Here is a 23,063-nt window from a genome sequence, read left to right on the forward strand (position 1 = left end):
AATGTAAAAGAGGAGGACAAATATATTGCAATATTTTGCAATATATTTGTCCTCCTTTCAAACATGATGCCAAATTCTCCTCCTTCATTCCGCACTCCATCCAGCTGTATAATCACTCGCCGTACGGCAGAGGTGTCCAAACATTTTCCAGCGAGCATAGAGAAAAATTGAAGGATGCGAGGGCCACTTTTATACATTTTGTGTATGAAAAATACTCAAACCAAAACAATGTTAGGTGAACATATGCTGACATTTGAAAAACACTTCTACATCTTAGCTTTGTGTTATAGATAACAAAGCAATAAAATCATTCATGATTATTTTAATAATGATTTTTATTTGTATTTATGTTACCTGTGCTCTAAAGTAAGCTTGTATTTACTAATATTGCTATAATACCGCCAACTGAAACGCTTTTGAGGGCTTTAGTACACTCAAAAAACATATCATGTCTCACAAGAAATGTGTACACTTTTTCATCATGACAGGACACATGGAGATCATCAAAGACCTCATACAGTAAGACGCTCAGGTTGTCGGCCATTATGGTTTTCAGGTCCCATTTTTGGGGGATGTGGTCCCGTTGAATTTTTCATAGTTTTTTGTTCTAATTTGGGACCGGTTTAGTTTATCGATAGAATGTGTCGCGGGCCAATAAAAATTGAGCTGCGGGCCGCACTTTGGACACCCCTGCCATACAACAATAGATGATATCTGTCTATTACCAGACCGCTTCTATGTTAGCTACCTCTCTTTGTTTATATTGTATATTTTCTGCTGGATCTACTCTTTATTTTCTGCTGCCCTTTTTTTTTTTTTGGGTGCAGCTGTTACATGTACTGTAATATTGTACATGGTAATTGGGATTTGTTTTATATTGTATATATTATATAAAAAATATAATGTAAAATAATAATATAATATATCAGTATATATTATATACTGTATATGTAATAAGTAAATGTTACATATATGTTATACTTTATATTTCTACTGTGGTACATTTTTAGTCTATTTTATACCTGCATTATCCTTTCCATCCTCACCCTTTCCATCCTTTGTAACTGACCTACTGTGTGGAACAATTTCCCTTGTGGATCAATAAAGTTTGTCTCAGTCCAAGTCTAAATTGAAGCGCTGACTGACATTTTCCTTGCACTAAATTTCTTGCAAATATTACAACTTCTATTTATTTTATAGACCTTACAGTGAGTTTAGGACAACGCAATTATCTGCTGCTTGATGCAGAAACAAGAGATTATTGTAACAAAAATGATCATGGTATTGTTGAATGTGATCAAAATGTACTTATAAACACACTGAAAACTTTTAATCAATTTTCATTGAAAAAGTAAATGGAAAAACAGACACAATGTATTTATTTACATTTAATAATATATATTTTTCTTGGCAGAAGAAACATTTGTCTCCCAGGATCAAGTCTGCACATGTGCAGTCATGTAAACCATAGAGCAGGGGTGTCCAAACTTTTTCCACTGAGGGCCGCACACTGAAATATCAAAGCAAGCGGGGGCCATTTTGATATTTTTTATTTAAAAAACCAATACAATATATGTATAAAAAAATATACATTTAGGCCTCCACTCAGGCTTGATCCCGGGGACCCCAAAGGGTTTAGGTAAAAAAAATATTAAAAATGTGTCATTATTTAGTATTATTATTTGTATTATTATTCAAGGTTTAAATCTTTATATCAACATTAGGTCTATCTGTCAATATAACGTTTTTAAATATTTAAGTTGTATGCTCTTTTTGTCAAAGAAAACACAATTTTTTTATGGGAAAAACATAAAATATGCAATATTTTCACCCAATACATTTTTTAAGTGGAATATTTGAGATTATATAATAAATGGTGCCTTAAAAAGGTCAATAACTCATAAAAACATTGATTTTAATTTTTTTTTTTTTTTTTTTTAACAATTACACTGAAAAAAAAACTAATTTTATTGGGGGATCCAAAAGGGTCCTGCTTAGTAAAGTTTAAAAAATATATATATTTTTTTTTCTTTTAACACAATAGCCTCGAGATCAACTTCAGATCTCTCCGTCAATTATACGTTTCACTGTTGTTTATGTTTTTGTTTGTTCATTTTAGGCCCTTCTTTTGAAAAAAAACAAAAAAATATCTTTGTTTTTTAAATGGCAAACACAAAATATGCAACACTTTCCCCAAAAATATCTCATAGGGGAATATTTAATGTGAAGTAATTGGAGCCTTGAATAGGTAAATAATTCATAATAACATTGATTTTGATTCATTATTATTTTATAAAGAAAGAAACAGCCTGCATGACAGCTTTGTGTTATTAGAGTCAACATTGCAACATTTTCTTGTTAAATTTCACCAGTTTTCTCTTTTATACCACTTTTTATGTTTTTAATTTTTTTTAATCGTATTTCTAGAATGTGCCGTGGGGCCGTTAAAAAAATGACCTGCGGGGCCGCAAATGGCTCCCGGGCCACACATTGGACACCCCTGCCATAGAGTAAGCATCATGCTGTATTTCTAAGAGCACAAATTAAGACAAAATATTTGTTTTCAGTAGAAGAAAACATTCTGTTTTTTTATGAGACGTTTAGGGCCCCTTTAAATCTTAGGCAAACACAGGCAACTGTGTTTTTAAATGGTATTTAGTTAGCATAAAAGCTAACTAGTGATTATTTTAATGAAACCGTCAGGAGTTTATCATTAATTCTGGCAATATCAAAGATGTCAATGCAGTGTGCTGGGGTTCATCTCATTATGGAAATGTCATCCGTGGATATGAGGTGGGTTTTGTTTCCCTGTTAACATTTGCACCCCAATTATGCATGAACACACGCAGAAAAACACTCTTCTGTTGTATATGAGCCTTGAGAAATGTCAGTGGCTTCGGGTGACAAAGTGCTAGCTGTGAGCATTTATGGTAAAAAAAAAAGATAATTATTAGACATAGTAGTGTGACAGGACCTTTAAATGTCTGGGGACAAGTAGAATGTCTGCAAAATGTAAAAATACATGACCCTACAACACGGCGAAGTTCAATCACCCTGGGAATTTGATTACATTTATTTTCATTTGCTCACCTTCTGCTAGATGGCGCGCTGGTGTCCTTTCTGGATGCAGAACCAGATGGGGATGGCAGAGTGCCACCACTTTTTTTTGGTACGATGGTCCCGTTGTTCACCGAGGGTCGTAATGGCAGGGTGGCGATCATCGGCCGGGCTGGAAAAAAAATATGACAATAAAGCAACCTTAGAACATGTCTGCTATTTCTAAAGTACTCAGATCTCGCTCCTTTGAGACAAAAAAAGGAAGCCAAACACTTCCTTTGTTATAAAATGAGCTCATAAACAAAGAACGACCATTTATCATTTAGTAACACTGTTCTGTTTCAATCAACTGCAACAAATGATCCATGCAAACACAGCATGGACCATTAACACTCAAAAGGCGCATGCACACACAAATCCACGTGCCAGCAGCCAAGGCGAGAATATAGAAAAAAACAAAAACAAAACAGATGCAGCTTTTTCTGTGGCGATAAATATTTAATAGACAGTTTCTCGGGGTAAGACGCGCTGCACTCCCACCATTGTCCTAATTGCAGGGTAGTAGGGGTTGTAATTGTGCAGTGTGCGTTCAAGAAAGTGAGCGTGTGTTTGTCTTTTAGGATTGCTGTGTTACAGGCAGCCTGCTGTCTTGCAGGAGCAGTAAAGCGTTAAAAAGAAAAAAATCCCTGAGTCATGCAGCTGCTCTCAACCCGAGCAGCTGCCGCAACCTTCGTCATCTTGGAGGCCAAAATCTACATCTTTATTGTCATACCACCGCACTTATGGGAGGCAACGCCCACATTCAGTCGTGGTCAAAAGTTTGCATACACTTGTAAAGAACATAATGTCATGGCTGTCTTGAGTTTCCAATAATTTCTACAACTCTTATTTTTTTGTGATATAGTGATTGGAGCACATACTTGTTGGTCACAAAAACATTCATGAAGTTTGGTGGGTATTGTGGCCAAACAGCTCAATTTTTGTTTCATCTGACATCCCAAGGACAAAGATAAGACCTTCTGGAGGAAAGTTCTTTGGTCAGATGAAAAAAAATTGAGCTGTTTGGCCACAATACCCAGCAATATGTTTGGAGGAGAAAAGGTGAGGTCTTTAATCCCAGGAACACCTATCCTATCGTCAAGCATGGTGGTGGTAGTATTATGCTCTGGGCCTGTTTTGCTGCCAATGGAACTGGTGCTTTACAGAGAGTAAATGGGACAATGAAAAAGGAGGATTACCTCCAAATTCTTCAGGACAACCTAAAATCAATCAGCCCGGAGGTTGGGTCTCGGGCGCAGTTGGGTGTTCCAACAGGACAATGACCCAAAACACACGTCAAAAGTGGTAAAGGAATGGCTAAATCAGGCAAGAATTAAGATTTTAGAATGGCCTTCCCAAAGTCCTGACTTAAACGTGTGGGCAATGCTGAAGAAACAAGTCCATGTCAGAAAACCAACAAATTTAGCTGAACTGCACCAATTTTGTCAAAATGAGTGGTCAAAAATTAAACCAGAAAATTGCCAGAAGCTTGTGGATGGCTACCAAAAGCGCCTTATTGCAGTGAAACTTGCCAAGGGACATGTAACCAAATATTAACATTGCTGTATGTATACTTTTGACCCATCACATTTGCAGTAGACCCATAATAAATTCATAAAAGAACCAAACTTCATGAATGTTTTTGTGACCAACAAGTATGTGCTCCAATCACTCTATCACAAAAAAATAAGAGTTGTAGAAATTATTGGAAACTCAAGACAGCCAAGAAATTATGTCCTTTACAAGTGTATGTAAACTTTTGACCATGACTGTAGATGAGCTCGGTAACATTGATAGCCTATCAGTTATGTGTAGTATGGTTGATCTTATGTTGGATGATATCTGTCCAGCTGTGTAATTCCATAAGTATAGAATTTATCATTCAGATGGGTGAAAAGTGAATGGAGTGAGGTTAGTAATCCTGTATCCTCTCCACTTTAGTATCTTCCGAGCAGGGTCACATGACACAGACGATATACATGACATACATTTGGCCGTGACCCCGTGAGGGAGAAGCGGTAGGAAATGGATGGATGGGATGGATATTGCAGCCTCTTGCGGAAACGAAATACAGTATATCACAATATTATTTGGTATATAAATAATGATACAGCCATTTCAAAACAGGTTACAGAGGGTCCTAGTTTGGATGCTAATCTATGCAGTAACATATTGCATCATTTCTGATTTTACTATTTTCTCAAAATTATTATTAATCTATTTGCTAATTTACTGTTGATATCTGGTTATTTTCTGTTGTAACATGTTTCAACCTACACTTCTGTTAAAATGTAACAAACACATATTCTGTTGTACCCAAAACTACTTTACATTAGTTTTGGGTAATATGACACATTTGGATATCGATTTAATACCAAGTAGTTACAGGGGCAGTATTGGTCCTACCAAGGCTGATACTTAAAATGTTCAAGATCATTGAATTATTATTTTTCAACACAATTATACTTTGATAAAAACACAGGATGGTGGTTTAAAAATATCCATTAAATATTTTAATAATTTCCTACTATTGGCTGTTTTAAATCCTTAGATTTTTGCCCTTAAATTCCTCCTGTGTCCAGGCGGGGACTTGTACCTGAGCTTGAAAAACAATAACAAAAACGACAAAATATGTTTTGATGAGAAGAAATATCAATCTAACCACATACTGATACTATACTTTGTATCGTTACTGTCAATATTTCTATCAATCCGCCTAAAGAGCTCTAGCTTAGCATATCCTCCTACGATGTGTAGTGCAGCCTGTTTAACTATTCCTCGTCATCCAGTGTAAGAAACATAGTTTATTTGCCGCCATGGAGGCAAGGATTGCTGACTTAGAGATGGCTTTGCACTGTGGAGGGACACACCGAGAATGTGACATCAACATGCATTAGGTCGTGAGTTCAAACCCCGGTCGAGTCGTACCAAAGACTATAAAAATGGGACCCATTACCTCCCTGCTCGGCACTCAGCATCAAGGGTTGGAATTGGGGGTTAAATCACCAAAATGATTCCCGAGCGCGGCCACCGCTGCTGCTTACTGCTCCCCTCACCTCCCAGAGGGTGGAACAAGGGTGATGGGTCAAATGCAGAGAGTAATTTTACCACACCTAGTGTGTGTGTGACTATCAGTGTTACTTTAACTTTAACTTAAATGATCACAATATAGCAATAGCATTAAAAGCTCTATCCTCTGCAAAATCAATATAATTTATATCGCCTATATCGCGCAACCCTAAACGGAAGTAATTTAGAGTTTTTGTGTCTTAATTATTGAAGTAATTACACATTTTCCAAAAATAATACTAGATGTAAGGTCCTGTCTTGATATGGTACTTATATTCATTATATGTCTGACGTATCATACATTTAGCTGAAATGACGGATAATGATATATTGGTTAATTTTGGGGGGGGAAATAACACAACAGTGTGATATCAAAAGTCACTGTGTATCAAAACAAACACAAATTGACAAAATTCTATCAGGCAGTGATGGAAATGTGCTCGCTCACACAAACACCACCAGGCCTTGTCGGTGCAGACAGACAAGCCTACCTGACTTCCCAACATGGCTGTCTGCTGAGGGAGACTTTCTCATCAAAGTAGGCTCTACACGCACATGACGCACAATACACACACAACACAACTCAGTCCAGGAAAAAAAAAACAGATCAACCATCCACAGCCAACAGGCAACATTGCCAGCAGAACAGAAGGTCCGGCCCCGTGTTGTCTATCTCGTCACCTTTAGTGGGCCCTCGTCGTGAGCTCATGGCCTGCTGCTCCTCAGATTGGTTGAGCCTGCGGACCACGTCAGCCAGAGCGGACTTGAGCAGCTGGATCTCGTCCTCCTGCATCTGGACCCTCTGCTCCAGGGAGGCGATGCGGTCCGTGACCTCCATGCTGCTGGATGCGGACGCACTGTCATCTGAGGAAACACAGTGGGATGAGTCTATGTTCTTAACATTTTTCACCTCAGAGGGTCCCGGGGCCCACTTAAATATCAACACTGTATAAGAGTAATCTTACTCTTGATTTTAATCACATTCAATAAATACATCTAACTGACTTACAGTTTACAACATTGTGAAATGATATGGAATCCTGTGTTAATTAAAAAATATATTATTTACTAACACACAAGGCTTAAGTCAGGCTGGTTAAAAAAATAAATACTAACCAAATATACTGCAAAAGAAGGGACTCATAATTAACTGATGAAAAATAACTGTACATTAGGGCTGGGCAATATGGCCTTTTATTAATATCTCAATATTTTTAGGCCATGTCACGATACACGATATATATCTCGATATGTTTGCCTTAGCCTTGAATGAACACTTGATGCATATAATCACAGCAGTATGATGATTCTATGTGTCTACATTAAAACATTCTTGTTCATACTGCATTAATATATGCTCATTTTAAACTTTCCTGCAGAGAGGGAAATCACAACTAAGTCAATTTACCAAAACTGTATTTATTAAACAGTTATTAAGCAGTGGCACAAACATTCATGTCATTTCAAAACAGAAAGTGCAAGATTGTCAGAGACATTTTAAAACAAGCTATTAGTGCACTTTTGTGCATGATGTCACTAAGATGACATATCAAAACAACACTAAATTAAAGTGCACTTTTTGTACAGAACGCCACTACATTAGTTTAAAACAAATAAAGTGCACTTTTGTGCATGATGTCACACAAGATATTTCAAAAACTGTTAAAATAAAAATGAGCTGCATAATCGGAAATCAAATAATGTATGTCCTTCGCTATGTGGTAGTTTCATCATCATCGGCGGTCACTCGAACGAGTATGACGATCCTCCTGGTAGGGGTGTATCCCTTTATGGAGGATGCCTGTGCGTGACTTAGTTTTACGCGGGGAGACTGGTGCACAGACAGTCACCACACGATCCTTGACAGAATCGGGTCAGGGTCCAGTGGCTTGGAGTCCAAGACAACTGGGGACCCTTTTCTGCTGCAGCCTTCTACCGCCGTTGAGGTCTTCACCGTATCCCTGGCTAGGGGGCAGTTTTGTCCAGGTAATTATCCCCTTACTGTTTTTACTGCGTGCACTGCAAGAACTAAAATCTAAGTGATTAAAGTATCTGAATATTTTTGACCGACAATATATATTTTTTAACTACCAGGCACCTTTTGTTTGACAAATTTGCATTTTTTTGAATAATATTAAGGAAAAATTAAGATGCACTTTTTGTTTTTTGATTCAGTAGGTGCAATATACACTGCAAAAAGTCAGTGTTCAAAAACAAGGAAAAAAAAAAAATTGGGGGTATTTTATTTGAACTAAGCAAAATTATCTGCCAAAAGAACAAGAAAATTTGGCTTGTCAAGACTTTCCAAAACAAGTCAAATTAGCTAACCTCAATGAACCATAAAATACCTTAAAATAAGTATATTCTCACTAATAACAACTGCACTACTAAATGAGTACGTATTTTCTATCGTTTCATTGAAAATAAAACAGCAAAGTCCATTTGGCTGTCATCTGTTTTAATATGACTGAGGATGTTATCTCCTTCTGTTTTTGACTATTTTTTTCATACGATGTTGATCTGGAAATGGAAGACGTCAGGCTCAATTGGGTCAGCGCTGGTTGCTTCAACATTTTGTGGGTGTGGCACCGGCCGAGATGTTGACATGCATGGTTTCAAGCACTCTTCATTCTCTAGCGGGTGACTTTTCAAATGATGCTACAAACTAGTAGTGCTGCTACTTTTTGTAGCAAGGTTTTTGCTGCATACTTTACATATTACGGTTGTCTGTTCGACAACTTCCCGCTTGAAGCCAGACGATGGACCCTGTGCTGTTTTCTTTTGGGAATTAATTATTCTTCCTCCATTTGTTACCAGATTCGCATCTTTCTCTCTATGGTATTACCACTCGCACCGCTCCGCTTGCACTACCTGCCACAGCTAATTTTACCCATGCTGCTACCTCGAGGGCGTATGACGTTGCACGCGCAACAGTATGTGACGTATATAACAAGGTGCGCTTGTTTTATGTCTCTGTGAGAAGGAGAGACAAGAAAGAGTGAGAAAAGCCTGTAATGTAATGCCCGCAGTTAAAAGCAGCTGCGTGAGAACGTATCCTCGAATACTCACAAAATAGTCATTTACTACATCGCACAGAGACAAACCCACGATATATCGAGTATATTCAAAATATCGCCCAGCCCTACTGTACTTACACTTCTAAAATAAATAAACAAAAGTGGCGAAGTTGGTAGTGTGGTCGTGCCAGCAATCAGAGGGTTGCTGGTTACTGGGGTTCAATCCCCACCTTCTACCATCCTAGTCACGTCCGTTGCGTCCTTGGGCAAGACACTTCACCCTTGCTCCTGATGGCTGCTGGTTAGCGCCTTGCATGGCAGCTCCCACCATCAGTGTGTGAATGTGTGTGTGAATGGGTAAATGTGGAAATACTGTCAAAGCGCTTTGAGTACCTTGAAGGTAGAAAAGCGCCATATAAGTATAACCCATTTATTAATTTATCATTTAACAATGAATATGTTTCTTAATTAAACTGTCAATAAATTAAAGTGCGACTGAAAATACAGCTTCACCACTTTAGTCATAATGTTTGCGCTTAGAAACTTCTCTATGACTTAAGCTCCAGACTGGAGATGTCCGATAATATTGGACTGCCGATATTATCGACCGATCAGTGCTTTAAAATGTAATATCGGAAATTATCAGTATCGGTTTCAAAATGTAAAATTTATGACTTTTTAAAACGCCGCTGTACGGAGTGGTACACGGACGTAGGGAGAAATACAGAGCGCCAATAAACCTTAAAGGCACTGCCTTTGCGTGTCGGCCCAATCACATAATATCTACGGCTTTTCACACACACTAGTGAATGCAAAGCATACTTGGTCAATAGCCATACAGGTCACACTGAGGGTGGACGTATAAACAACTTTAACACTGTTACAAATATGCGCCACACTGTGAACCCACACCAAACAAGAATGACAAACACATTTCGGGAGAACATCCGCGCCGTAACACAACATAAACACAACAGAACAAATACCCAGAACCCCTTGCAGCACTAACTCTTCCGGGACGCTACAATATACACCCCCCAAACCCCGCCCACCTCAACCTCCTCATGCTCTCTCAGGGAGAGCGTGTCCCAAATTCCAAGCTGCTGTTTTGAGGCATGTTAAAAAAAATAATGCCCTTTGTGACTTCAATAATAAATATGGCAGTGCCATGTTGGCATTTTTTCCCATAACTTGAGTTGATTTATTTTGGAAAACCTTGTTACATTGTTTAATGCATCCAGCGGGGCATCACAACAAAATTAGGCATAATAATGTGTTGATTCCACGACTGTATATATCGGTATCGGTTGATATCGGAATCGGTAATTAAGAGTTGGACGATATCGGAATATCGGATATCGGCAAAAAAGCCATTATCGGACATCTCTACTCCAGACGTTTGTTTGATGCTGTCATTACTGCCACAAGTGGTGGAAAAGTGTATTACAACTACAGATAAGAAAAACAGATATCTTATTGGAGGCCCTCTAGGGACAACAATGGTTGACCTATGGTTAAGAAACACTGGTGTAAACCATAACAGAGCCAATATGGTGGCATCATCTGTTTTCAGTCTTTGTACTAAACGCTTCAAGAGCTATTTATGAGTGGAAACACACATTAACAACATGCTGATAAGAGGCAGTTCACTACCTTAGTATACACATACATGCAAATTCTCCTTTATTGCCACGGCTTGATTAAATATACATAGAATCACAGCTCTTTTTTTTTTATTTTTTTTTTTAGCAAATTTGCAACAACATTTAGATGAATTATGCATTAGTGAGCAGACATCTGGTGATTAGGCAGATTTGCGGCGTATGCTCCCTCTGAGGAGCAGACCGCCTGCTACGGTTATGGAGGAAGCGCTTGACTTGTGTAAATAATATTGTCAAACATTGGTTTACTGCTTACTATATGGTGAAACAAATGTAACTTTGTCAGACGCTTGTTTGAATAATTGAATTTTCAAATCAAATCGATTTTCTATAGTTTTTTTTTTTCCAGAGAAACCCTTGGGAAAATGGCAAATTGGTGAATTTCGAGCTTCTGGGGTATAGAAATAAGGCTTAATTTATGCCGTTACATCTTCTCTTCTTAAAGTTTACTAAGCACATATTTCTTGGAGTTGTTCAAAGTTAGCTTTTGTGGTTAGTTTAGCTATGAGCATGTCTGCTCCTGGCTTGCGCTCAATGTGTAACATGTTTAGCCTCATCTTCCAGTGATAATAATATTTAAACTACGAAGAAATGTTCATTTGCCGTAATGGAGGTGATTATTATTAGTGGAGCGGCTTCACACTGTGTATAGAGACATACTAAGCTGCCAGCCACTAGTCAGCCGAGAGACAAAAAAATAAATGCAGTGTCAGTCAGAGGGGATCGGCATTAAAGGCATTAATTGGCAGTGGCGATCACATACCTATTCACAAAAATTAGCCGATTTATGATGGCTGATCGAATCATTATTAAAGTAAAAAATAAAAGTTACCATACAGTGTGTAATAAGTTTTCAGATTTTAAAGAGATTTCTCCTATTACCTCTCTTATTATGTGAGGTTTAGGTAAATCCACACCCCCGGCTACAATTTAAGCATTTAGGTTTTCAAGCCTTTCTTCACCACGTGAACTATAATCACAATGGAAACTTCGCTACATTAAAACCTCTCTGACAAAAGTGAACGTGTGCATGCATCTGAAAGTTTCTACGGGCTTAGTTTTGAAGACTGAAAATATTTGCTCACCCGAGGTGCGTTCTTTGAAGCAGCGCTTCTTCGTGGTCATTTGCGGGTGACTACTATCCCAAGATAAAGCGCCTACTATTTAATCAGCATCTGTCCCCGCTTGCTCTGAGGGCAAAACACAATGGCTGCATAATAGCTTCACTGATCTGAGTAGCACAAAGATAGGTTGTCATGGGGCCATTCCTCAGCTCTGCGAGAGCATCGACACTTGTCACCGAGCAAACATTTGAAGGAAGTCTACATTTTTGACTGTAGCGTGAGGCTTACAGCTTCAGATGTTGTCTGTCCACAGAGTCACTAACAGTGAGGTGCCACTCTCTATTTACCAACAAATCCATCATCATGTACGCCTCAGGACAGTAGTGGCTCTAGATCAATCCAATAAAAGCACACTATTAAACCCTAACAACCCTCCTGCTGTGGTATTACTTGAATTACATCATTTCTCTCTGTCTAACTTTAGGTTCGGAGCAAAATGAGGGCAGGATTCCAATCTAGACTGTACTACTAATATTACACTCCTTGAATCCTTATAGTGCATTGTAAGGTCTCATGGATCCAGTATGGAATAACATTGGTATTTTTGCTCCAAAGGGGGGGCGTAGCTCGGTTCCGTGCCAGCAACATGAGGGTTCTGGGTTCGATCCCCGCTTCTGCCATCCTCGTCACTGCTGTTGTGTCCTTGGGCAAGACACTTCACCCACCTGCTCCCAGTGCCAGCCACACTGTTTTTAGATAATGGGTTTCACTCTGTAAAGCGCTTTGAGTCACTAGAGAAAAGCGCTATATAAATATAATTCACTTTACTTCAAAGAAACAAGAAGCACTTTCCTCAGTGAGGCACTATCCTCAATAATGAATTGTGAAGGAAGCACGCAAGTTCTGATCTACTTTCCCTTTCCGCACTTCCATAAACTACAATTATCAATACATTTAAGTTAGTCTAAATAGTTAAATGGGTAATGGCTGGGGCAGTAGCGATTTTAGATATGGGCCAGATGGGGCATCGCAAAGATGAGGCAAAAAATTATTTATTCTGTAAATATTGCTTATTATTATTGTGCTAATTCACACACTGAATTTTTTTGAACTTTTTTTTTTTAAATAGCTAAAATAAATAGACACACTTTTAGAAAACCCACTATTTTGCATGTTTTGTGTTTCTTATGCTTCACTGGTAGTGTTTAAGTCTTAGTATTTCATCTGTCACAATAGTTTATTGTTTTTAATATTGGTTTGTACTGTAGCATTTTAACATTTATTTAAATCAAATCAAATGTATTAATATATATTATTTCTGGCAGGCATTGTGGCGTCCTACTAAGTTCAGCGGTCTTTGAACGCGCTGTAAAAACACCTCTGTCTCGTATTGAGTATGGATTGAACACAATGTTCTAAGAGAGCTTGTAAATTCAATGTGTACAATTGAATAGATTAGCTGCTCAGACAGTAATGTGTTTATATCATTTTAGATTGGGGTATGTCGTTAATATTTCTTGTTTTCATGCTAGCATTTAAGCTTACAAGCTGGCGCCAGTCAGTCTGTGAGTTTATCAAAGTGCAGTTATCAGTCACTGTTTTTTGATCATTTTAATTTAAAACCACAATACTAACCGTCGGCAGTTTTACCGCGGTTACCATTAAGACTGTTTATCCTAACATCCCTACCGAACATAATAAATAATCGTGATTAATAACCATGATTTCAATGTAGATAAAAATAATTGTAATTATAATTTTGGCCATAGTTGTTCATGCACATGAAGCTAATCCAGGCTGTGTTTTGTGCACTGAGGAGCGGTCATAGTGGAAAAAAAGTACCTTTCCAAAATGGTTCTCCCATAGAAGCTTGGAATTAGGGCTGGGCGATATATCGAGGTTTGTAAGATATATCGATATACTTTTAAACAAGATATGAACTAAGAAAATATCGTGATATCGATATAATTTATTTCACGTTAAAATTACCAAACGCCACTTATTTGTTGTGTTCCTTGTTCTCCCCTGACTTTTTCGTCCATATCGCCCAGTTCTACATGGAAACATCCGAAATGTCTTGGTAAAATTCAGTGGGACTTTCGTTTTAGTCTGAGTGCCGTAGGAAAACATGCGAGCAACTCAAACGACTGAACAAAAGACAGTGAGGCCATGGGAAACAGCCTGTCACAACAGCATGACAGTAATTCCTGTTTTCTAGTCACAGGAAGGCGGCTGACATCCAACTGCTGGCTGGTTTATCTCATTGCAGAAGGTTTTCATTCCGACGAGGTGGAGTTCTTCCACCACAATAGCTCAGCATCTGCTTTGCATAATGCAAACAGGAAATACATTTGTCTTAAGATCAATGAGTCACTCTTACTAATAACATTATGCTGGCTACACTAATGGATCCTGGAATCCTTGACAGTATACAGTATACAAGTGGTGAACCAGCTTTGAGGACAAGACAGAGTTGGAGGATTTATTGCCAATGTTGGTCTAAGTTACTGTTACTTCTATCAACCTACTGCAAATATCCTAAGGATCTGACAATCAAAAGACAAACTGAGCAGTATGAAGGTTAAAGTGCCATCAGTCACACGTGGAGTCAGTGCAGACGTGTATTAGCTAAATCAACCTGCCGAGATTAGACTGACAGACGGTTGGCTTTCCAAGTCACCTGACGACTCCTGCTGGACTGAAGCTTTAAGAGCTATAAATATACACGAGGTGGCAGAAAGGAAGGGAAGCCAGCACACGTCGCCACCTCGGCGGACATTCAAGAGCAATTAAGACAGAGAGCCAAGTGGCTTGAAGCTTGTTTTCATGTCAAAACCAGACAGGGAGGGATGGAGAGAAGTGGACGGAGACGGAGCATGAAGGGAGGCCAAATGACTCCCATGTGGGATGCTATACGCTGCTTCTATGAGCTTGTTAAACCCTCCCTTCCTCTCCCTGGCTACATCCTGCCTGGGGTCAAACAGAGGTCAAACCAAACACAACCCCCCACTTTGCAGTTGCTGAAAACACACTGTCTGCATACACTCAATGGACTAAAATATTGGGACACCTGGCCGCTTTCTGACTGTCTCTTCAGTAGTGAAGTGAAGTGAAGTGAAGTGAATTACATTTATATAGCGCTTTTTCTCAAGTGACTCAAAGCGCTTTACATAGTGAAACCCAATATCTAAGTTACATTCAAACCAGTGTGGGTGGCACTGGGAGCAGGTGGGTAAAGTGTCTTGCCCAAGGACACAACGGCAGTGACTAGGATGGCGGAAGCGGGGATCGAACCTGCAACCCTCAAGTTGCTGGCACGGCCGCTCTACCAACCGAGCTATACCGCCCCACAGTAAGCGCCGTTTTGTGGGCGGTCTTATTTACATGCGAAGCCCTCCTTCAGGCCGAGCCCCTTCAACTACGTCTTCACGTAGGGGACGGCGTGGCGAAGTTGGGAGAGTGGCCGTGCCAGCAATCTGAGGGTTACTGGTTCAATCCCCACCTTCTACCATCCTAGTCACATCTGTTGTGTCCTTGGGCAAGACACTTCACCCTTGCTCCTGATGGGTCCTGGTTAGCGCCTTGCATGGCAGCTCCCGCCATCATTGTGTGAATATGTGTGGGAATGGGTGAATGTGGAAATACTGTCAAAGCGCTTTGGGCTCCTTAAAAAGGGGTAGAAAAGCGCTATACAAGTACAACCATTTACCATTTATTTAATTTCACCCCGTCAGCCGTGTTGTAGTTTTCAGCGCTTCCGTATCAAGTTTACTGAGTTTACTAAGTTAAACTAAACGCTACTTTTTTATTAGAAATGGCAACAACGGAGGATTTTAAGCATGCATGTGCATGTACGAGCCAATCTGCCCCGCAACAAGAGGATTGAGAAAAATAAGGAAATTATTGACTGGGTAAAATTGCAGACTGGCGCAAAGCTCTTCTGGTAAACCGCTACCATATATGGAGATATCTGCTGACAAGAAGGCAAGATTGTTTTATAAATATCTCTGCAATGCCTCCATGGTTCGATTTCAAATTTTCGGGACTGATGGGTAACCCATCCATCCATCCATCCATCCATCCATCCATCCATTTTCTACCGGTTGTCCCTTTCGGGGTCGCGTGGGTTGCTGGAGCCTATCTCAGCTGCATTCGGGCGGTAGGCGGGGTACACCCTGGACAAGTCGCCACCTCATCACAGGGCCAACACAGACAGACAGACAACATTCACACTCACATTCACACACTAGGGGCAATGTAGTGTTGCCAATCAACCTATCCCCAGGTGCATGTCTTTGGAGGTGGGAGGAAGCCGGAATACCCGGAGGGAACCCACGCAGTCACGGGGAGAACATGCAAACTCCACACAGAAAGATCAGGAACTTCGTATTGTGAGGCACATGCACTAACCCCTGTGCCACCGTGCTGCCCTTATGGGTAACCCAAATACACAAAAGCAGGCACCAACAGTTAAGAAATGTTGGTTTTGCATATTTGCCTAATTGGACTCCTTTAGGGCTAGGGCAGGGGTCGGCAACCCAACTTGTTGAAAGAGCCATATTTGACCAAAAATACAAAAAACAAATCTGTCTGGAGCCGCAAAAATTTAGAAGCCTTATATAAGTGTTATGTAGGTAAGTTTTTCAGAGGGCGAGGTAACTCCTGGAAATGACGGGCTTAAAACTGCCAAAGGTAAAGATGAATGTGCCCAAGTTAAAGGAATTGGCAATAAATTATAATGGATTTATAGCAATCTTTGCAAGCTGGGTAACGTTTGCTGTAGTCTGGAACAATGTGGCACACAATCAGAAATGCAGCCAATCTTACATCCAGATATTGTGTCATGAGACACGCAAATATACATTAAATACACAGAGGACATAAGTAAAGGAAATTAAATTAACTCAAATATAGCTACAAATGAGAAGTAACGATGCAATGTGTACACAGAGCTGGCCGAAATAGCATGTTAGCATGGATAATTAGCACTCCACGCAAGTCAATAACGTCAACAAAGCTCACCTTTGTGTATTCACACGTTTTGGTGGACAAAACGAGACAAAGAAGGAGTGGCATGAAACACGTCTTTCTGTGGCAGCGTCGGAGAAAGTTGTACATGTAAACAAACTATGGTGAGTTCAAAGACAGCCGAAATTAGTAGGACAAAACGGCGCTGGCCAAATACTCTCATCAGTGAAGCATGTTTAGTATAAACAGTGGGATTTCTAACAATTAGGAAGGTTTGTGTCATGTTTGTTCTCCTACAGAAAATATATTAAAACAACATATTTTTCACTCATCTTTTTCCATTTTTGATAAATCTCCAAGGAGCCACTAGGACGGTGCTAAAGAGCCACATGCGGCTCGAGAGCCGCGGGTTGCTGACCCCAGGGCTAGGGGCTTTGATATCAGACCATTTTCACATATTTAAAGTGGAAGAGGATGTTAGGGAAGGAAAAATTGGAACAAACAAAAGAAAGGCAGGGGAAGATTTTGCTCTTTATAAGTGATAACAATTTTTAGATTTGCATTATTTTTCATTTTCACCACTGGTTCAAGTATTGCAGTAGAAAATGCTAACCAGAATCTATGGAAGAAAAACTATTTTTGATTTGATGCTCATCTTTGTTGTCCTCTCTTGGCTGTGTTAAAATCGAGACAGTCCGCTTGGAGTTATTTGGATTTTTTTGGATTCTAAAACCTCTGTCAGACCATAGCTTACAAGTAACCTTTCATTTCACAGTTTATATCTTACATAACTAAAATAGCGCTCAGAGCGCAGATCTCCGCCAAGGTTAAAATGTGAGCAAAAATGTTCATAGTCCTTGAGCTTCATAGTTGCATTCTTATTTTCTGCACAAACTGTATGTTTTTGATTGATAAATTGATTGAAACTTTTATTAGTAGATTGCACAGTGAAGTACATATTCCGTACAATTGACCACTAAATGGTAACACCCGAATAAGTTTTTCAACTTGTTTAAGTCGGCGTCCACTTAAATTGATTCATGATACAGATATATACTATTTTCATAATACAAGATAATTATCAGAGTGTATACAATGAATTATTTACATGGTGTGGGATATGGAGGGGAAGGGGGGCGGGGGGGTTGGGGGTGGTGGGGGGGGGTTCAGGATTGGTTGGTATCAACACTTCAGTCCTCAACAATTGCATCATCAGGGAAATGGACATTGGAACAGTGTAGGACTGACTTGGTAGGATATGTACAGCAGGTAGTGGACACAGAGGTCCTAAGTAGGTCCTTGCTTGGTTCACATTAAGCTCTTTTCCAACGCAGGAACTTTCTCTTACATGGGTAAAAAAAAGTTCCTCCTGTGTTTCCAAAAAAAACTACCTGGGCAGTGGTGTCCAGTGCGACAAGTTTACTGACAAATGCGACTAAAAATATATGTGTATCCCGCCACCCCACCCCATATGCTCAATGCAAAGGGGAGCAGGGCTGCTCCTCCCAGCGCACACACTCGTTCCAACACTGATGAAACTACGTAATAATAATAATATATTTTATTTGTATTGCACTTAACATTCGAACAACAAATCTAAAATATCTTAGTTGAAGGAACTGGTCAGTAAAAGACAATGTTTTTTTCACCACAACTTGACACAAACTGCACTGCACGCTCGTAACTATGAGGGTCGGAGGGAATATTGTACAACAAATCAATAATAGAAGTGACAAACTTGCCATTCAAATAATAGTGTGTTTGTTGATAAGAACATACAGCCATGGAAGCACGTTCAATCTCGTTTTTTAAGCAGAGGTAAAACAAACCAGTGAAAGATCCAAAAGAGCTGCCGTCAGAGCCGACGAACTGCCGCTGCTTGTCTGCTAAACTACCAAAACAGCTCATACTCAACCGCTCAAATTTGGCTTCACTGTAACCGCCAAGTGCTACATACGGGTCGTCATATTCTGGTACGGGGAAAAAAAGCATGTTCTACGAGGTCACACAGGGTCCCCAGGGTCCCGCCCCACTATTTGAGAAGGACTGCAGTAACCGCATTATGCCAGATATTTGAAGTCAATTTTTAAGTAACACATGAATTTGTTTCCCTAGTAAATAATTACATGTATTAAAGAGTACTTCCGTTAATAATTCAATTACATTTTTAAAAGTCATTTTCAGAACACAGCCTGTCTCACAGCATCATGAAGCAGTTGGCAGGTTGGTGTTCCTGGCTAACATCTTTGTGTGTATGTCCTGTAATAAAGTTTACCTCTAAAAACATCATTGCTAAAGGTCAATCATTTTCATATTGCTTTAAACATGACCTCTTAAACCAGGGCACTTTATTTCACATTTTGTTCTTTTGTGTTTTTGTTAGGTGCAGAATTGAGCGTAGCTAAATGTTTTTTTTTTTTTAAAGAAGTTGGAGATTGTATTTGACTTTTCTTATACCACGTTTGTATTTTGGAGGCGCTTTCTTTTATCGTATCTCAAAAGATCTCTTAAGTTGGGATTCTATTATGCAAAACTGACTTTTCTTACTTGTTGGTACCTGTTTTTCTGTATTTGGGATCCCCATCAATACTGAAAATGTTAAATCAAGGCCTGACCCATTACCTCCCTGCTTGACACTCAGCATCAAGGGTTGGAATTGGGGGTTAAATCACCAAAATAATTCCCGAGCGCAGCCACCGCTGCTGCTCACTGCTCCCCTCACCTCCCAGGGGGTGATCAAGGGTGATGGGTCAAATGCAGAGGATAATTTCACCACACCTAGTGTGTGTGTGACTATCATTGGTACTTAAACTTTAACTTTATGATGGGAATGTGTTTGTATGTATGAGTGCACACATGTACCTTGTTTGAGTGTTAATAATCAAATTCAGGCAGCATGGTGGGAAAAAACAGGGTTAGTGTGTGTGCCTCACAATAAGAAGGTCCTGTGTTCAACTCTGTGTGGAGTCTGCATGTTCTCCCCGTGACTGCGTGGGTTCCCTCCGGGTACTCCGGTTTCCTCCCACCTCCAAAGACATGCACCTGGGGATAGGTTGATTGGCAACACTAAATTGGCCCTAATGTGTGAATGTGAGTGTGAATGTTGTCTGTCTATCTGTGTTGGCCCTGTGATGAGGTGGCGACTTGTCAAGGATGTACCCCGCCTTCCGCCCGAACGCATCTGGGATAGGCTACACCCACCCCCGTGACCCTGAGAGGCACAAGCGGTAGAAAATGGATGGATAAATAATGAAATTGTCATATTTAAGACATTTCATATTGCTACAAAAATGTTCTGTACTACAAGAAAAAATTATGTGCTACAATTTTTTTTCATTTAGTAGCACCGGTGCTACGAGTGAAAAAGCTAAGCGTACAACACTGCTGGGTAGATTTAGTTCTTATAGGAACCTTTCGGAGTTCGTCCTAGCCAGGTGGGACTATTCCACGCGACCGGGAACCTTTTCAGGGGCGGGCTGTGCTGTCAAGTGTTGATGGGTTGAACACAGTTGGGGGCGTTCCTAAAACTTATTTTTCAAACACACGACCACCATCGCGGAAACTTGTTTATTTCTTGTGTATTTCTATTACAACAAACTTGACAACGAGGAGAAAGAAGAACGAAAGGAACTTTCGCCTTGCTGAAGAAAGCTATTAAGTGGAACTATCTAGCAGTGTTTTTCTCAGCCATTTTAAACTCTAACAATGCAGTTTAATGTTTATTATTTATACAAACGTCATTTTGATACGCGAAGCTACGAAAAGTGGACGGACTCTTTTAAAAGTATTTACGGAGGAGTATGAAGCCGGACTCGAAGCAACGACCTCAGCTCTGACTTTGTTAGATAAAAGTTAAATAAAGGAGGCAGAACACGAGCGTAACAAATGTAAATGACTCAGTGACACTCCATTTGTGTAGTTATTTGCCTCAACCTGAGTGAACAGAATGCTAATGCTAACAAGCTAACGCTACAACCGCTCCAACTTCGTATTGTCGGGGTGAGATAAACCCTGACATTTATTATTTATATATTGTTATTTACAGCTGAAATGGACCAAAAGGAATCGCCTGACCCTCATGCATTCATCGTTTACCGAGAGGACGACTTTCTGGCTGTTGGACGTTATGGACAAAAGCCTGACATTTTATGAACAATTCGGTACACTTTATTTTTTAAATCTTATCGTTTTGTATATTATTGCTTTGTATTTCATTTACTTACTTTTTAGTAAAAGAACTGTGACCTAGTATTGTCTGTTTATTTGCATGGTATCAGTATGGAAATGTAGTAAGTAAGTCTCATAACATACAAATCAATATATTTCAAGCCTTCTTTTGATATAATTTTGGCTTACATCTTATGAAAACCTTGAATTAAAAATGTTACAAAATGTGGGTTTTTCGAAAACTGTAAGCCATGATCATCAAAATTATAAATGACATATCTCACTTTGCACGTAATTACTTTATATCATGTATTAGTTTCACATTTGAAGTTGAATTGCTGACATAAATTAACTTTTGCACTATATTCAATATACAGTGGGGCAAAAAAGTATTTAGTCAGCCACCCATTGACAATCAATGGGTGGCTGAATAAATACTTTTTTGCCCCACTGTATATTCATTCATATTTGAGTTTCACCTGAATATGGCAGTAATGTATCCACTACAGTGTGTTGCCATAACTAAGAAGTAGTCTTTGCCATTATGTTAAATGTGCCAGTCTTTTCTTTTGTTGAGCCCTACGAAGTGTTTGTACTGTAAGAATTGTATTTAGTACACACCAACTGTTTTATTATAACGTGTATCTTAATTGTGGGTTTTATTACCGAATTTGGTGGTGTTGAAATCGCCATGTAAAATAGCTAATGTTAGTAAATCACCAAAAATGATTCCCTGGCGCGGCACCGCTGCTGCTCACTGCTCCCCTCACCTCCCAGGGGGTGAACAAGGGGATGGGTCGAATGCAGAGGACAAATTTCACCACACCTAGTGTGTGTGTGACTATCATTGGTACTTTAACCTTAATGTTTAACATGTCTATGGCAAATCCAATGTAAATTAGCATTGAGCTAACACATTTTAATTGAGGAGCCCAACTGTACTTTTGAATGCCTTGAACTTGCTTTGTTGCTATTGAAAATTGTAATATTACCAAGAGGCATTCTGGTTGAGTCCGCTCTGAGTGCTTGACTGCTTGTTCCTTGGCCAAGTGTTTGGGCCAGTGCGACATTTTTTTCCCTGAAAGTTGTCACGTGCAACAAAGATATCAAAATATGGCGCTATTTGATTTCACTTCAAATGGTACCTGGTAGTACAGACAGACTTTAGTCAATACCTATAAAATGACCTGAATTGGATTTGGGCACCATCTCTAAACAAAACCTTTAGCTTTAAACTGGTTCACCTAAAAGGTAATTGTCTATTAAAGCATTAAGTAGCCTTCTGTTTAAATTTGAAGGTTTAACTTTATACAACAACTCAATTTCGATGACAATTTAGCCAATTTAGATGTCAATTTTGTCAAGTCAATGTGACAAAGTAGTGATAAGCAGAGACACTTACTGGACGTACCTACAGTCTGACTTTAAGAGCAGAAACAGACCACAGAGGCACCAAGTCAAGCTTGGCAGCACTTCCAGGCACCGACACAAACGTCTCTGGCAAACTCTGCCTCTGCGGACACTAAACAAGCCTTTGTCCCCAAGTAACAAACAACCGCAAAAAAACGAAAGATGAGGCTTTTGTTCCATCCAGTTTTTGTATGAGCTTGCGTTGTTCGGTCCACTTCACATTGTCGATATGGGAAACCGTGTTAACAAGTGCCGGACACTGTCAGCAAACCTAACATCAGCCAACAGCATCTCCACCATCTGGAGGGTCGAGAGCATACAGTTGTGTTGCTGGATGCAGATGCCATTGTTAGCACAACAAAAGTGTCAGCTTAGTCCAAAGCAATTTCTTTTCACCAGGGAAGAACATTCTGAGTGAGTTGACTGTTAGCTTGTTGGCCAGTGGTCACCAACCTTATAAATGTGTATTTATATAAATGTGTTTGTATGTATGTATATGTATATATATGTGTATGTTTGTATATGTGTATATATACATGTATAAATGTATATATGTATATATATATGTATATATATATATATATATATATATATATATATATATATATATA

At 39.4% G+C, this 23,063-nt stretch overlaps 1 protein-coding gene across 4 annotated transcripts in view; it reads right to left on the reverse strand.

Moving 5' to 3' along the window:
- eml1 (EMAP like 1) overlaps positions 1 to 23,063 on the reverse strand; it is a 148,995-nt gene that overhangs the window by 62,782 nt on the left and 63,150 nt on the right. For 3 of the 4 annotated variants that reach the window (XM_062041616.1, XM_062041614.1, XM_062041615.1), the window contains exons 2-3: positions 6,847 to 7,029; positions 3,091 to 3,229 (exon numbers count right to left, since the gene is read on the reverse strand). In XM_062041616.1, the coding sequence (XP_061897600.1) occupies positions 3,091 to 3,229; positions 6,847 to 7,029 (322 nt within the window). Of the gene's footprint in view, positions 1 to 3,090; positions 3,230 to 6,656; positions 6,711 to 6,846; positions 7,030 to 23,063 lie in introns of all 4 variants that reach the window. The other variant, XM_062041617.1, reaches the window with a different exon arrangement.

Source organism: Entelurus aequoreus, linkage group LG03, assembly GCF_033978785.1.
Source record: "Entelurus aequoreus isolate RoL-2023_Sb linkage group LG03, RoL_Eaeq_v1.1, whole genome shotgun sequence".
Taxonomy (NCBI): Eukaryota; Metazoa; Chordata; class Actinopteri; order Syngnathiformes; family Syngnathidae; genus Entelurus; species Entelurus aequoreus.